Source organism: Gobius niger (assembly GCF_951799975.1).
Source record: "Gobius niger genome assembly, chromosome: 8".
In the NCBI taxonomy this organism is placed as follows: domain Eukaryota; kingdom Metazoa; phylum Chordata; class Actinopteri; order Gobiiformes; family Gobiidae; genus Gobius; species Gobius niger.
Window position 1 is genome coordinate 20028788 of NC_136859.1, and position 15182 is coordinate 20043969.

The 15182-nt window shown below is 39.3% G+C and overlaps 2 protein-coding genes across 3 annotated transcripts in view; both read right to left on the reverse strand.

Annotated features, from left to right (window-relative positions):
• Nucleotides 1-664: 664 nt before the first annotated feature.
• On the reverse strand, nucleotides 665-4766 carry ncoa7a (nuclear receptor coactivator 7a). 2 transcript variants are annotated; one of them, XM_079562098.1, is made up of 7 exons: nucleotides 4670-4766; nucleotides 4050-4224; nucleotides 2213-2344; nucleotides 1855-2007; nucleotides 1682-1777; nucleotides 1531-1604; nucleotides 665-1130 (listed from the first exon to the last, which is right to left on the reverse strand). In XM_079562098.1, the coding sequence occupies exons 1-7, from the start codon at nucleotides 4693-4695 to the stop codon at nucleotides 992-994; spliced, it is 795 nt and encodes a 264-aa protein (XP_079418224.1). In that variant the 5' UTR covers nucleotides 4696-4766; the 3' UTR covers nucleotides 665-991. The 2 variants fall into 2 exon arrangements, with proteins under 2 accessions (XP_079418224.1, XP_079418225.1); XM_079562099.1 differs by lacking the exons at nucleotides 4050-4224; nucleotides 4670-4766 and adding an exon at nucleotides 2630-2758 and having other exon boundaries at nucleotides 667-1130.
• A 9980-nt stretch (nucleotides 4767-14746) lies between these two features.
• The window catches only part of cmtm8b (CKLF-like MARVEL transmembrane domain containing 8b), a 49535-nt gene continuing 49099 nt past the window's right edge, over nucleotides 14747-15182 (reverse strand). Inside the window, exons 5-6 of the mRNA XM_079561209.1 lie at nucleotides 15045-15122; nucleotides 14747-14903 (exon numbers count right to left, since the gene is read on the reverse strand). Coding sequence (XP_079417335.1) covers nucleotides 14889-14903; nucleotides 15045-15122 — 93 coding nt within the window. The 3' untranslated portion in view covers nucleotides 14747-14888. The remainder of the gene's footprint in view (nucleotides 14904-15044; nucleotides 15123-15182) is intronic.

Consider the following 15182-nt stretch of genomic DNA (forward strand, 5'->3'; position numbering starts at 1 on the left):
AGCAAAGGCGGAACTAAGAGTCTTGTAAACTGAGTAAGTTAATGATTAGAATCGACATCTGCAGCTCTAAACTACTGTGTGGATTATGTTTTAAAGTTTAACCGTGTCAGACACATCAGGCTCCAAATTCTATGATTGACTTTGCTTTAAACATAAAATAAATTGTTCATCAAATGGGTAAAACAAAGGCAGAAAACAGACAAGTAAGTAACTAGTTAGCATAAAAATGTCCAAACAATTTCCTTTTTTTTGCCTCTGTTGGTAAAGCATCTATTGCATTGCAGGATGTGCAGTTTGGGTCAAATAATGAATAAATACTAGATAGCACAGCATTTAAAAAAGCAAATATTTTATTTATTTTTTTTGTCAAGAAAACCTGGCAGCGCCAGCACTGCTTTTCACAAAAAGACAGAAAACTGGAATGGAATAAATAGACTTTTCATGTTTTTTATCTTTGACTATTCACCATAAAGAAGGAGTTGAACTCAACTTATAAACATCAAGCTAGAAACATGTCAATTTGCAGTTCAATGACAGTTTTCAGTAGATAAGATATCCCTTTTTATCCAAAAAGTGTTCATCAAATGCTGTATTAAACATTGTAGTGCAAAAATACCACCGTTTACATAAGGTTGACAGACATGTCTTCAAAATAAATAAATACAAATCAGAAAATCAACCGAGCATTTGCATTTTGCACATTATACAAGCACTCAGAAATAACTTGCTATTGAAACAAATCTGGCCAGTTAATGCGCTTATACAAGACTTATCCAACAGTTTCACTCTGAACTTTGTAATTTTAACTCCAAAGCTAGAGGCAGGATTACGTCCCAGGAGCTGCGACCGCTGAGTAAAGGCACTGGTCAGCCCAGTATCTCCCACACTCACTCCACAGTGGGGCCTCCGTGAGGACATAAAGACTCGGGCCCGGGATTCGGTACTTCCGGAGCATCAGTGTTCTGTCTATCTCTGACAGAGAGGTTTAGGATCAATTCTGAACAGTCCAAACCTCCAGCTGCTGTACAAGAAAGTCTTTGTGTGTGGAGAGTGGCGCGTTGTGGAAAGTAGGGCAAGAGAAGCTTGAACCGTGATACAGATCAGCATCCAACCACAAACCAAAACAGCCCCTGGAGGAAAATAATACGACATTCAATAACATGATCTCAGCAACGGAAAGAAACAATGTCTCAATTTCAATTATCTTACATTAATACAGGTAAAACTTGGAAAATTAGAATATCGTTCAAAAGCTTTATTTTATATGATTTTGGCTTACAGTCCATTTTCAAAATATTAAAATTTTATGAGATTTTTAGTTTGACGTTTTTACAATTTGAATAATCAAAATTATAACAAATAAAGGCTATACATGTCTCACTTTGCATGTAATGAGTCTATCATATTAGTTTCTCAGTTTAAGTTGAATAACAGAAATGAATGCACTTTTTAACGATTTATTAAAAATATTTATTTATTCTAATTCTCCGAGTTTCCCCTGTACTTATACACTTGTTCTTATACACTTACCCTCCTCCGCCAATCTGCAAGGACTCTAAGTTTCCACTGACAAAGTAGGAGTTTTCTCCACTCCACTTGTACAACTGCAAATGAGAGCAGATCATTTAGACCTTTGAACCATTAGTTGTGCATCTGTGTTTCAAATAGAACATATATTTACCTGGAAGTCAGGATTGAAGCAGAACAGAAAAGTCTCTCCTGTGCCATAGCAGCCGCGACTGATTCTAAAAGGACTTGAGCAGAAAGCGCCAAACACCTGCCGAGATAAGACATAAAACATTAACAGAGCGCAACCACAGTTTAACACACATTTCTTTTGATTAGGACGCAAACCTTTTGGTGCATGTCTCTGATGACCAGGAGCACGGGGCTGTCCAGACCGGCCATGTTCCTGTACAGAGTCTTGAGGCTGCTCCCGTGTGACTCGATGCTGTAGGCCAACTTCCACGGGTATCCCTGGGTCCTGGCTGGCAGATGAGCCGCAAGCTGTTCAAAAAAAGTCACTCTTAGTTCAGGCAGATGTGCATCACCTCTGATTTTAGAGCCACATGCAGCTCTTTACCCTTCCCTCCCTAAAAGGCTCGTTTGACTATTTTCTTGTTACACCTAATATGCATTTTTAACAGGAAGAGCTAAAATGATACGTTAAATATTGCTAGACCCTATGTAGGATCATGACTGAGTTTATTACCTTTTCCAGGTGGAGGTCGTCCAGTAGCAGACTCTGGTCACTCAAAACTGGAAGTGTCTCCTCCACATCCTCCTCCGAGTCCTCGAAGCTGCACAGGCTCAGACGCCGCTTGGAGTCCTTCACTGTGATGATCTGAAAGAGAGAGTAACAAGTGGTTTAGCATTAGTCATTTCCTCTACCGCTATTTTCAATTTTGCTGCAGTGAAATCTGGAGATTGCAGCTAACCATAATATTGTTGGTCTGCATACATTACACAGACCATTTGTTTTCACTATAGTCACTAATTGATGACTAATAGACAGATTAGTGTATATAAAGTAACAGTGTGAAATTGGCAAAAATGAATATATAAATGCTTTAAAAAATTAAAATTAAAATCTCAGTAGATCTACAAGATACTGTCGTATAACCCCTACCTCCACATACGGCTCTACTTTGTCCTTCGCAAAATAGAAAACCTTGATATGATCTAGCTGCAGCTTCATTCTGTCGCGTCTGACTTCACCTGAATCTCAGAAGCACATGTGTCCTTAGCTGCCCCTGTTATAACCGCCTTCTAACTTTCACTTTTATGCCTCTGAAATGTCATTGGTTGGAAATTCCTATATGGGACACTGTAGCACCCAATTGGCTGGCTCTAGCTAAGGTTTCATTTCAGTAGAAAACAGGAAGTTGAGCGGTGGGAGTGAACCCGCAGGAAGGATGCCCATATGTGGAGGCAGGACTTTCCCATAAGACATGTGGGTTTACGTGGGGGTCATGGTCGACTAAACCTAACAGCTCACTTGGTTACAATTACTGTATTTGGCACCAATGAAAAATGCAGCATTATCTAAATCAGTGGGACAGGGTGACCTTATCCTACATGGCTGTGAAGGACAACCAGAAGAGGGACATGCATGACTTTTAACCATTTCATTGACACCCTGAGTGTGAAAGAACTATATAGATAAACATTGATTGATTGCAATTAATAAGTTATAAGCATAGGTGGAGAGAGAAGCCAAAATATTTAAGTAAAAATAAAATAACTTTAGTAAGAGTAAAAATATACTTGGAGAAAATTGTACTTGAACACTAGGAGCACTATTTACTCACAGTGGCATGGGTTACTTAATTTACTTAAAAGAGTACAGATAATTAATTTTAATATTAATAGTAAAAAAGTACAGTGTGCAGTGATGGAAAGCAACAAAGTAAAAAGTACAAGTACAAGTAAAGAGTACAAATTATAAGTACTTGTTACTCCTTTACACCTTCTTTAGGCCCGGTTCAGTTCCTGTTTTTGACCTGAGTTTTACTCGTTTAGACCTGGTTTGTAAATGCATTAGGAAAGTTTGAGATGAGTTTGGACCAGAAAATAGCAATTTGAAATTTGAGTGACCCTGTTTCTTTGTACAATCAGGCAGAGCTCCTTTAAAGGGGCTGGATGCAAGTTGGCCATTCTACTCACTACTGCCACCTCAGGTCATACGTGTAACTGCAGCTTCTATATTAAACTCGTGCATGACGGCAATTCGGACCCGAAGTGACACCTTTTTGAGTGACAGTGCAGGATTTTTAACATTTTTAAACTCCGTATAGTAGACCTTTAAGTACATTTTTGGTCCTGTATCTGCACTTTTACTTTAGAAAGAATTTTGAGTACTTCTTCCACCACTGACTGTATGAGAAAACGCAAAAGTACAATTACTTGAAAAAGTTACTTAAGAACATGTACTTGAGTAAATGTAGGTGTTACGCCGTACTCTATAACCAGAGGTGGGTAACCTCGGTGTAACAAATACAAACATGCTGTCACTTGCAATTGAACACTTTGATATGTCTTGCTCGTACCTCCCAGTTTTTGTCAGTTGGAGAGCTGCTCCGCAACTTGTTGTCCTTCTCCACCACCACATAGCCGTTGTGATTCTTCTCTCGGATTAGGTACCGGCGCTGTTTGTGTGTCTTGTTGCATTTAGTGTGTAAGTCTGGAGACCACTTGGAGAAGAACGTGTAGAGGTGGTCCACTCTGCAGAGAGATGACACGTGGATTAGGTGAAGGCCATGGGCATCGTGCCAAAAGACACAGCAACTAATGCTGACATGGGAAAAAAACTGTCACAAAAGCCAAATTCCTCCAGTGCACACGGTTTAGTCAGCAAGTAAGAGACAAGTAGGTCAACATTTTATCTAAATTATGAAATGACTTAATCAGCAGCACTGCAAGAAGTCTCCGCAAAATAATTGTTTAAATGGATGTATTTTAATAATTGAATACAGTAGCATTGTCATATCCTTTCACGGCAAACAATTTTATATGGAGGAAAAGCTTGACTTTAACTTTAATGTTTTCTAAAGGCTTGAGGAAGTAACTGTCTAAATGATCAAGAACGTATAAACTACACGTTAGATGCACTACAACTGAGAGCAACATTTCATGTACAATATTATACTTTGAGAATGCATGTACTTACTCTCCAACGCTGTAGGCGACTCCCATAGTTGATACAGACGCTTCAATGAAAAGTTGCTATGAAAGATAATTTTAGTAGTTTGTCTGCTAAGTTTATGGAAGCAGCTTGTCCACTGTGGAGAGCTGCCATTGCAACCCTTTATACCCCACTCCAAATGCTGAGACAAGCCCTTCTCCTTAAACCCTCCCTCTCCTGCCCCAGTGCTCAGCATGGTCAGTGCATGGCCTGCACGTATTCTTCCACCGTTTCACAATGGTAACACAAAGCCAAAGCTGGTGACATATTAACTTGACCTGCTGTTCCTGTCCTGAGTTAGTGGGCTCTTGTCCAGTTTGTGTCACTGCTGTAGGAGAGGAGATGGCTCAGCATTTAGATAAGGACGCTGTCTCCTGGTCTTATACCGTTTTAAAAGCTTTTCTTTCAGGCCACACAAGCGACATCTCTAATAGCCATTAGCAGTTGATATCAGTCTGAATGAAGGCCCTATGTATCAGTGTTTGGCTTGGGACTGATTATTCCCCCCCCCCTCCCATCCCACCCCCCTCTGAGTCCTTGTAAAACATTATCAGCTATCGTAAATAATTACTTTGAAATCATGCATTGAACTAAAACTTGCTACTGTTAAATGGTTCCAGTATGGTACTGGAAAAGTACCACTGGAACTTAAAAAAAATGTTTTTCCAAAAACACTTTCTTCAGTTGTAGTCTGGTGGAGACAGCTCGACAGAAAGCTATGAGTTGCCACAGATATATAATAAAGCAACTGGTTTTCCTCAACATAAATGTCTAAGATCATTATCTTAATGATTAATGATTAATAAAATATGTGTCTTTAATATAACGGGGTCTTTAAAGTAGTTAAAAAAAAATACTAGTGCAGAAAATAATTGAAAGGTCCTAATGTAGCGTACCATGGCCCTTTACATTAATCTTCTCTGCTTTCACTAATGATTTTAGTGTTTTTCACCCAACAAATACATGATGATAATACTGTGTTAAGCATTAAGTATTCAAAGATTATTGACTTTTTTGTTTTCACCATAGCCTTTAAACTGAATGCTAATTAATTTGAATCCTTCTGTAACAATAGGCTGTGATTAACAGACGACTCAGGCATTAAGATTCAATCAAACCCACAGGCCTTGATGCTTTTGTTGACCATTCTTAAGTGATCAATCGTCAATGCTGCCAATTGGCCCCATCAGTTTCTAGTGTTGGCACTACCAATGTTCAAATGGAATCACAGGCTTATCCTATCGGTCTCCATTGTCTCTACCAACACCTCGTTTCTCAGACAAACCTCTCAGTCTTAACACAGACCTAATCCCATTTGTGAGGGCTACCCGAAGAGCGTTGTCAATAAACCTCTGCAGTTCAGTTGTTTTCAACTTTTTGTTACCAGGTTAAGCTTTATTTATTTTTTACCAAAAACATGTTAATTTTTGATGCATGCACATGTAACATTATCAGCACAAGTTTGAGTCACAAATGTTCATATTGAGTCAAGAAAGATTAAATAAACTACCCACTTATAGTAAATAACAAAATGACTGGAGCAGATAGTGTGCCCAGTGCAAACTGGATTTGTTCCTGTTCACTTATCAGGCCAGGAGATACAAGAAGGACACATGTGGGGTCATGGCTTTCTTGCAAAAGGATAGAATTGATTTAAGTGGTCAGCTTGACTCAGACTGGATCAATGTATGCTAGAGACAAAGAGATGTACATGTCAAGTCACGTATAAATGTAATGATTCTGGAAAAGGCTACAGCTATTGTAACTGAACCTTTTAGTTGAGACAAATCACAATCTCCCAAATGGTTCAGTGCTATAGTTGTTATGACAAAATGCACGCTTTCTCAGCGTCCTTAAATGCCATGTCAATACATTCCAAAAGTAGTTTTCCACTGTAGACTGTTCCAGCCTGTGCAGCCAGAGGATTGTAAGTTACCAGTACAGTGCATCTATGACAGAAGGGGGCAAACTAAGGCCCAGGACCACATACAGCCCATTTAGATTTTTAATCCGGCCCGCAAAGCATTTAGGCCTGACCAAGACCTTAGTTCTGAGAGTAATTGCTCTTTCAGGGAATAGTTGAGTTTGTAAATTTGCTCGATAACTCCGTAGTTGCCCCCCTTAACAGGTGTAAAAATCCAATGTCTCCTGTCTAAAAGTCATTTGGGCTATAATATAAAATATGCAATACACAGTAATTAAGTGAGTTACTGTGTCTCCTACACCTTTTAGTTAAAGCTACAGAGGCTACAGAACTTTGTCATTTCGGCCAACAATATTTTTTCAGACATTGTGCATAATATATAATGAAGTTTGTGCATCTTACAGGCAAACACATGTTTTTCTCATGATGTTCTATCTCTGCTTTTCTCCACCAGACTTAGAGCTAATACAAGAGGCTCCACAAGTTGCTACAAGCTTTGACAGATTACAGCATTCTGGAAATGTTCATCCCTCATTTTTGAAGATGATGCCGTTTAGGATTGCTCAATGGCCTTTGTTATAAATGCGTGGGTGTAGCTCAATTTGAAGATGCATAACTTAACTTTAGGACTGATTTTGTGTATTACCATTGTGCATGATGTGAGAGTCTAAATCTGAACCGAAGTGTAAATCGGTTTGTTATACTACTCCATGTCAGTCAAGATCCGTTCAAAGATAATGCCATTTAGGATTTCAAACAGCTATGACTCAAGTGTTTCCTATTGACAGGGTAATAAGAACCTGCATTTGCATTGGGGTTATATCAGGTGAAAACTACGACTGGGTGGATTCTTTCATCAGGACAACCTGCCAGGATCAGTAGGCAGTTCAGGTCTAAAGGAGTACTGAGATTTGACTTTAGGACAGCGGTAGGCGAGTTTGAGTTGTACCATCATCCCGGAAAACGTTAGGGGCCAAATGTCCAGCCATCATACAGATCAGAAAGAAGGCGCGTTCTGTGTCCCAGAGATGCTTTGTCTGAAATGTGAATATCAACCCAAGAACAAATGCAAAAGACTTGGTGAAGATGCTACACCTGTTAAGAGTTTGTCATTATCCAGAGTGAAAAAAGTACTGTACCGGCCGAGAGGGAACTCTGCCAAGAAGAAGCTCTTACTCCAAAAGAAACACCGAAAAAAAAGCCAGGTTGGAAAAAAACGATGAAGACTTTAATTTTTGGAGACTGTGGTCTGACAGAAAAACATAATCATTTTTGGCCCTAATGAACATCGTCATGTCATGGAAGAAAAAGGGGAAATCTTGCAAACCTGAGAACACCATCACAACTGTGAAATACAGGGGGGGCAGCATCATGCTGTGGGGCTGTTTTGCTGCAGGAGAGACTGGTGCACTTCACGTTATTAAGAAAGAACATCATGTGGAAATATCGGAGCAACATCTCAAGACATCAGCCAGAAAGTTAAAGCTTGGGCGCAGATGGGTCTTTCAAATGGCCAATTCCCAAAGCATACGGCCAAACTGGTTACAAAGTGGCTTAAGGAAAACAAAGACAATGTTTTGAAGTGGTCATCACTAAGTCCTGATCTCAATCCAGTTGAAAATGTATGAGCAGAGCTGAAAAGGCATGTGCACCAAGGTGACCTACAAATTTAGCTCTCTTACACCAGTTCTGTTTGGAGGAATAGACCAAACTATTGTGAGAAGCTTGTGGAAATCCAAAACGTTTGACCCAAAATATACAGTTTATAGGCAATGCTACCAAATATTAATGAAATGTATGTAAACTTTTGGTTTTGTAAAAAGTAATAAAAAATTGTGTGGAAAATTCTGTCTCTTATTCTTCTGAAATTTGACAAATAGAAATAATTTTTACGTTTTCAGCTAAGAACTAAGTTTTGTGAATGCCAAAAATCTTCCTAAGAAGTCCTTAAGAACAAATTTGTGCGTAAGAACATGTTGTGAACGTTCATGAATGAGGCCCAATGACTGTACTTTCATCAATCCCACCAGCATCTTGTGCGAGCGCTAACCACTGTGCCACTGTCTCTTTTTTTGTGTAGTTTGCTGGTAGTGATAGCGCAGCGGTTAGCGCTTGTGCTTCACAGCTAGAATGTCCTACGATTCCCACCTGGACGGGGCCTTTCTGAGTGGAGTTTGGATGTTCTCCCAGTGTCTGCTTAGGTTTTCTCCAGATACTCCGGTTTCCCTGACCACTAAAAACATGTACAATAGGTTAATTCTCCAGCCAGGTGATTGTGAACACCAGCCTGGCTCCACATCTGTTGATAGGTCCCTGGGCGCGACACCTTACAGGTCAAATGCAGAAGACACATTTTGTTGTATAATGACAAATAAAGCACCTTAACCTAGTGCTGCAGCCCAACTACCACCACACAAACTAAAATATTAAAATGTATAGTACTAAACACACCTAAACCTGTGTTGGCTGAAGCTTCAGAAACACATTTACAGATTTGTGGATGAACCATCCACTGTATCTCATGGAGCTTCAACCTCTTTATTGGAGACCTGGACTATCATTTCTGCCTAAATTGGTCACTAAATGTGGTCTGATTTTCATCTAAATCATAAGAATGAATAAACAGTGCTTAAACTAATACCACCCAAACATTTACATTTGATCATCTGTGTTCCTCCCCAACTCTTCATCTTTGGGTCCAACAGTCCGCTGAATATTGGTCCAGTAGAGCTGTGGAGCATCCAAGTGCTCTTTCGCAAACCAAAGTTGAATAGTTGGGGAGGAACACACAATGTCATGTGAGGAGTAAAAATGGAACAGCAGACTAACATCAAAACCCTCCTCACTGTAAAGTACGGTGCAGGGAAAATAGATGATTTTTTTCACAACAACATGGCATCCCTTGTATTAAATATCTGGCTTCTTTTGCAGCAATAACTGCTTTTCTGTAGTTGCAGATTAGACGCTAACAACGATCAGGATGAATCTTGGACCATTCCTCTTTACAAAACTGCTGCAGTTCAGTGAGATTTCTGGGCGTTCACTTACTTTTTCCACGCTGAATTGTGAATGTTTATATGTTATGGCCAATAAAAAATATGATGAAATGCAAATGTTTGGGTGGTATTAGTTTAAGCAGACACTGTTTATTCATTATTATGATTTTGATGTGATGATCAGACCATATTTTATGACCAATTTAGGCAGAAATGTGAGAAATTCCAAAGCGTTCACATACTTTTTCCTCCCACTGTACAGTATTAGGATTGGGAACAGGTGCTCAGACTATGGTAGAGAGAGAGAGAGATTTTTGATTAGAGAGAAGGAGAGAAAGAAGAGAGAGAGAAGTAGAGAGAGAGAGAGAGAGAGAGAGAGACGGAGAGAAATAGAGAGAAAGAAGGAGAGAGATTTTTGATTTTTGATTTTTAACCTAACCTTTATTAACAGCTTTATTATTAACAGCAACAGAAGGAGAGAGAGAGAGAGGGAGAGAGAGAAGTAGAGAGAGAAGTAGAAAGAGAGAGGGAGAGAGAGAAGTAGAGAGAGAAGTAGAGAGAGAAGGAGAGAGAGAGAAGGAGAGAGAGAAGGAGAGAGAGAAGGAGAGAGAGAGAAGGAGAGAGAGAAGTAGAGAGAGAGAAGGAGAGAGAGAGAAGGAGAGAGAGGGGGAGAGAGAGAAGGAGAGAGAGAAGGAGAGAGAAAGAGACAGAGAGAAAGAAAGAGAAGGAGAGAGAGAAGGAGAGCGAGAGAGAGGGAGAGAGAGAAGTAGAGAGAGAAGTAGAGAGAGAGAAGGAGAGAGCGGGAGAGGGAAGGAGAGAGAGAGAGAGGAGAGAGCGAGAGAGACAGAGAGAAAGAGAGAAAGGGAAGGAGAGAGAGAGAGAAGGAGAGAGAAGGAGAGAAAGAGAGTCAGAGAGAAAGAGAGAAAGGGAAGGAGAAAGAGAGAGGAGAGAGAGAGAGAAGGAGAGAGAGAGAGAGAGAAGGAGAGAGAGAGAGTCAGAGAGAAAGAGAGAAAGGGAAGGAGAGAGAGAGAGAGAAGGAGAGAAAGAGAGTCAGAGAGTCCTTATTCCAAACTGGTTTTGGCCAGTGTGGGGCTCAATCTGCTCTTCTTGTTGGATAAGCATTTTGTTACTATGAATAAATCCATTCCGTAGTTGCAATCAGAAATATCAGTATTTGATTTTAAAAACGTTTGCCACATATCTTGAGACTCACATACGTAATGTCATTCCCCCGTTTTAAATATAATAATTTACTGCTACTGTTTTTACTTCCTGCTTTTAGTTCTAATACTGCTCCTTCTAACACTCCTATTGCCAACAGAACTACTATCAAACTGAGAAGGGGGAGTAAAGTGGCCTCAGCAAATTCCACGGGCAAAAGTTTTAGTTACTTCGCAGTACTGCAGTATTGATTCAGATAGCAGTAAATGCACTGCTATAAAGAGCTTAACATTTTGAATCAGAGTGGTATGATAGACAGTGTCTGGAGATAGCGGATGTGTGGTTTTCGTGGTGGGAAGGGGTTTTTTTCTGTTCTCTCACGTCAATGTTTCGCTCCTCTGAATGTGTTTATGCGGTGACTGCATCCCGTCAGTGTTTTACCTACGTGTCTAAACCAAGATAAAGACATTAGTGAGTTAATTTGCACTGACCAATCAATCAATGCATCTTCCGAGCACGCAGGGATCACGGAAAAGTCCAGGCGAAAGTTTATCTGGACAGCCATCCCTCAGTTTCCAATGTGGGGCTAAACCAGTAATCTTCCATGCTTTGATTTTAGTGTGTACTTACACAAATAAAAGGTGACTGCAGCTTTCATTTTGTTTACTTAATGTGGCTCTCAGTTTGGTTGTTTTGTTGCACTTCCTCTTATTTAGTTCTGCACGTGGGCAGAATCTCAACGTTCAACTGTCATGACAATAATCAATAGTAATCTCCTGTTTCTGCTATTTTACATTATGCTCCTGTACACTCACATTCATTCGGCGTGGATTATGTTTTCCTCTCTCCTTTTATACTTATTACTGAATAAGTCTACTGAATAAAAAAGTATTAGCCCATGAAAAAGGGTTAATTGGGCTGCCCCTTGTTTCTGCTGCATAGAGGCAAATCTGGAACTGGATTAGACTGGAGAGATTTGAGTGTGTCTTTGTGCAAGAGAGAGAGAGTGTGTGTGTGTGTGTGTGTGTGTGTGTGTGTGTGTGTGTGTGTGTGCGTGTGTGTGTGTACGTGTGTGTGTGTGTGGGTGCGTGTGTGTGTGCGTGCGTGTGTGCGTGTGTGTGTGTGTGTGTGTGTGTGTTGTCAACCCTGTTCATTATAAGTGTATTGTTTCTCTTAAGTAGTAATGTCTGATTAAATATTTTTTAAATCATCAATGTTATTTGAAGCTGGATTGGCAACATTATTCATTTATTCACTCATTATTTGTATATTTTTCTTTTTACATGCACAATTGGATTCTGAAACAGAGGGACTAACAAAACCCAATGAATGAAATATCAGATATGGCCTAGTTGCCTCGACTGTTCCACTGCCCTGTATCTTGTTTCTGACCCTACATTGAGATTCCATTGAGTTTAATAGATTTCACTGATTTGGCAGTATGTCGCAACCAAAGGCTCCGCTGTGTGACCCATATCCAGAGATGAGCATGCTGTGTCAGTCAGGGTTAATCAGTCATGGTCTTGCACATTTAAAAGGCTTCATAAAGACTCTATAATCATGTACATTAACAGTAGATGGGATGGGAAACCTGTACCAGTTGTTAACACAGACCACTTTTGAGGAAACTGGCACTTTCAGTGGCACTCTTCTACGGAACTTCACAAGCACAAAACATGCAATACATTTAAGAAGGTTTGAACTTATTCTTTCAGGGTCTCAGGAGTCTATCCAACTCTATTTTACACAACATTAGAGAATGACATATTGTTCTTTACTTTACTTCAGTATTTTTATTTTGACACTGTACATTGGGTTTTTTACATTACATGGAGTTGTTATTCATCTTTGAATAAGGACATGTATCCATTTGGTACAATTAAAGTTATGTCCTGCCAGATACATTTCATCTATTAATTTATTCTGAATAACTTTGCACTGACTTTATTGTAGTCTCTAGTGATCCTGTGCCAAACGGCTGACATCACCTCAGCAAACTTCACTCTCACTGCTGCACTTCAGACTTACCCAAAGCAACCTCGTGCTGTGGCGCACAGTCATCAAAGAAAAAGCTATATACTAATGTTGCGACTTTATAGGGTACTGTAAACTTACAAAAGTGACTGCTATCGTGGGACAGGTGCGTCACTCAGCATTGGACAATCTCTATAATATGTAGTCAGCCTCTCTATAACATAGTATATGATGGAACAAAATTATATCTCCTTGGCAAAAGTGTCCCTAAAGAAACCAAAGATGATAAGAATGAATTTAACCAAAGCTAAGGCACACCATTTAAAATGTGGGATATCAATATTTGATTTGATAAACTATGATATAAAAGTAGTTGTGCTACCCATTTAAAAACATAACTGTTACCACTACCGATAAAGCCTTAATTAGAAAATTGGAGACTATTTCAATAACAAAAAAAATTATGTTTGGTTATTTGAGCAGTCAACACTCTGCTCAAAAGGAGTGGACCGAAGCAAGAGCTTATAGGCGCCCACACCAAAATAAATACAAGAAAATAATACAAAGGAACATAGTGCAAAAGAAAAAAACAACAAGGAAACAACAGCAAAGAATTATATAAAGAAATATTATAAAGAATTATATACATTATATAAGGAACCAGAAAAAAAAAAACTTTTACTGGTGTAATCTTAGTCGGTACATGAGAGTTCACCAAGAGAAGTACATATTTTACATCGTATCACAGTTTTTCACAGTCTAAGTGCAGAAGCGCAGAGCTCAGAGTTCCTGCCAACTTTCTGGACACACTCTTCCCTTGTATGTAACATTTGAGCACACTGGCACGAAAGTGGGCCACAAAACAAAAAAGTAACACCACAGTTTACTTTGGTGTTACTTGTGTGCTCAAATGTGACATACAGGGGAAGAGTGTGTCCAGAAAGTACGCAGTGGAGGCACGTACACGTAATCTCTTGCTAGAATTATTCAAGATTAAGGCTTATACCTGCTAATACCTGCTTGTTTTCTAGTAGTGGAACAAAATTTGTTCTGCTTTAGTTTATTGTAAACACTATGGCCAAGTACTCGTGCCACAAGATATTTCAGTCCCAAGTAGATTAATATTGGGGATTTTTTTCTTTATTTTACTGCAGTGCATCCAATATACTCATTGAAAAAGTGCTTAAAGGAATATTTAGTTAATAGTTACCCACCAATATTCCAATCCCATCCAACTTTATTTATATAGCACATTTCAACAACTAAGAAAGTTTCCAAAGTGCTGCACAAACAACGTACAATCTAAAAAAAAAAAGGTAAAAAAACGTTAACAATAAAACCAGGTAACCCAATATATTGGTTTTGAATAGATTTTAATTTTGTTAAACTGTTCTGTAAAAGGAAATATTTCATCTTTATATCTCCTCTCGCCGAACACTGTGCATCCAATTAGCATTTGTATCATTTTCATGAATTTACAGGCTAGTTTCCTATTCTCTGATAGTGACCCTGCAAGTTGAAAATGTGCTTATACACTGGTCCCTGTGAAGAATTAGGAGGCTACAAATGCAGTATTTTAGGGAAGTTAGGAACGAGTTTGGACCACAACTAGCAATTTCATTTACTGGCTTCCGCTCAATCAAAATTGCAGAAATAATCAAGAAAAATACAGAAGTCACAGTCCAGCTTTGATAAGTACATAACTTTATTACATTAGTGTTGTCCATCCCTAGACGTTTTGCTTAAATAATATTCTGTCTTTGTAATAAGTGCAGATGTGGTCCTGGACTCCGAGCTCCAAAGACGCTGGAGCGCGAGGAGGCGTCTTCTTTGCCTCTAGGGCGACAGAAGGACCAATCACTGGGGCAGAGTCTGATGACAGCAACTACAGGGCCACCACTACAGGGTTAGTCAGTCTCTGTGCATTCAGCATTTCACTCCAAAGAGGATATAAGAGTTTGCTACCATATTCAAGCAAAAAAAAAAACTACATTTAATTGCTGATTTTATTGAGACATCTTTTTCTACTGTATTTAAATGAGTCTTGCACATTAGTCCTCTTGGTGGCGCTGTTGTGTTTCAACACTTGGCACAGATATGCGGATGCTGAGTGGACGATATAGAATTGACATTTCTCCTCAGTGGCTGGTCATTGGGGATTGACCTATTAGGAAAACAAGAAAGAATATGTTACCACTATCACAACAATTGTACACAAATGTGAAACAGTTGCTAGATGTATTCATTTGTATGTATAAAACATTGGATTTTTATTTTAAGTTCTAGAATTCTTAAAAAGATGTACCCCTGGCGTGTTCTTCCAGTCTTGGAGGCTCAGGAAGCTGCTGCAGGTGTAGCACAGAGTGGTGAGAAATGCAAAGCACTGAAGTGCAAAGAAAACGAACATAGATTAAAAGTATTACAACGAGCTTGATAGTAATGA

What these genes read in the sequence shown, in the direction of transcription:
- ncoa7a (XM_079562098.1), bottom strand. Translation starts at nt 4,695, where the DNA reads ATGGGAGTCGCCTACAGCGTTGGAGA. An exon ending in GCTTCAATCCTGACTTCCAG is followed by an intron (nt 1,605 to 1,681) that starts GTAAATATATGT and finishes TCTCATTTGCAG; the next exon opens with TTGTACAAGTGGAGTGGAGA. An exon ending in TTGCAGATTGGCGGAGGAGG is followed by an intron (nt 1,131 to 1,530) that starts GTAAGTGTATAA and finishes ATTTTCCTCCAG; the next exon opens with GGGCTGTTTTGGTTTGTGGT.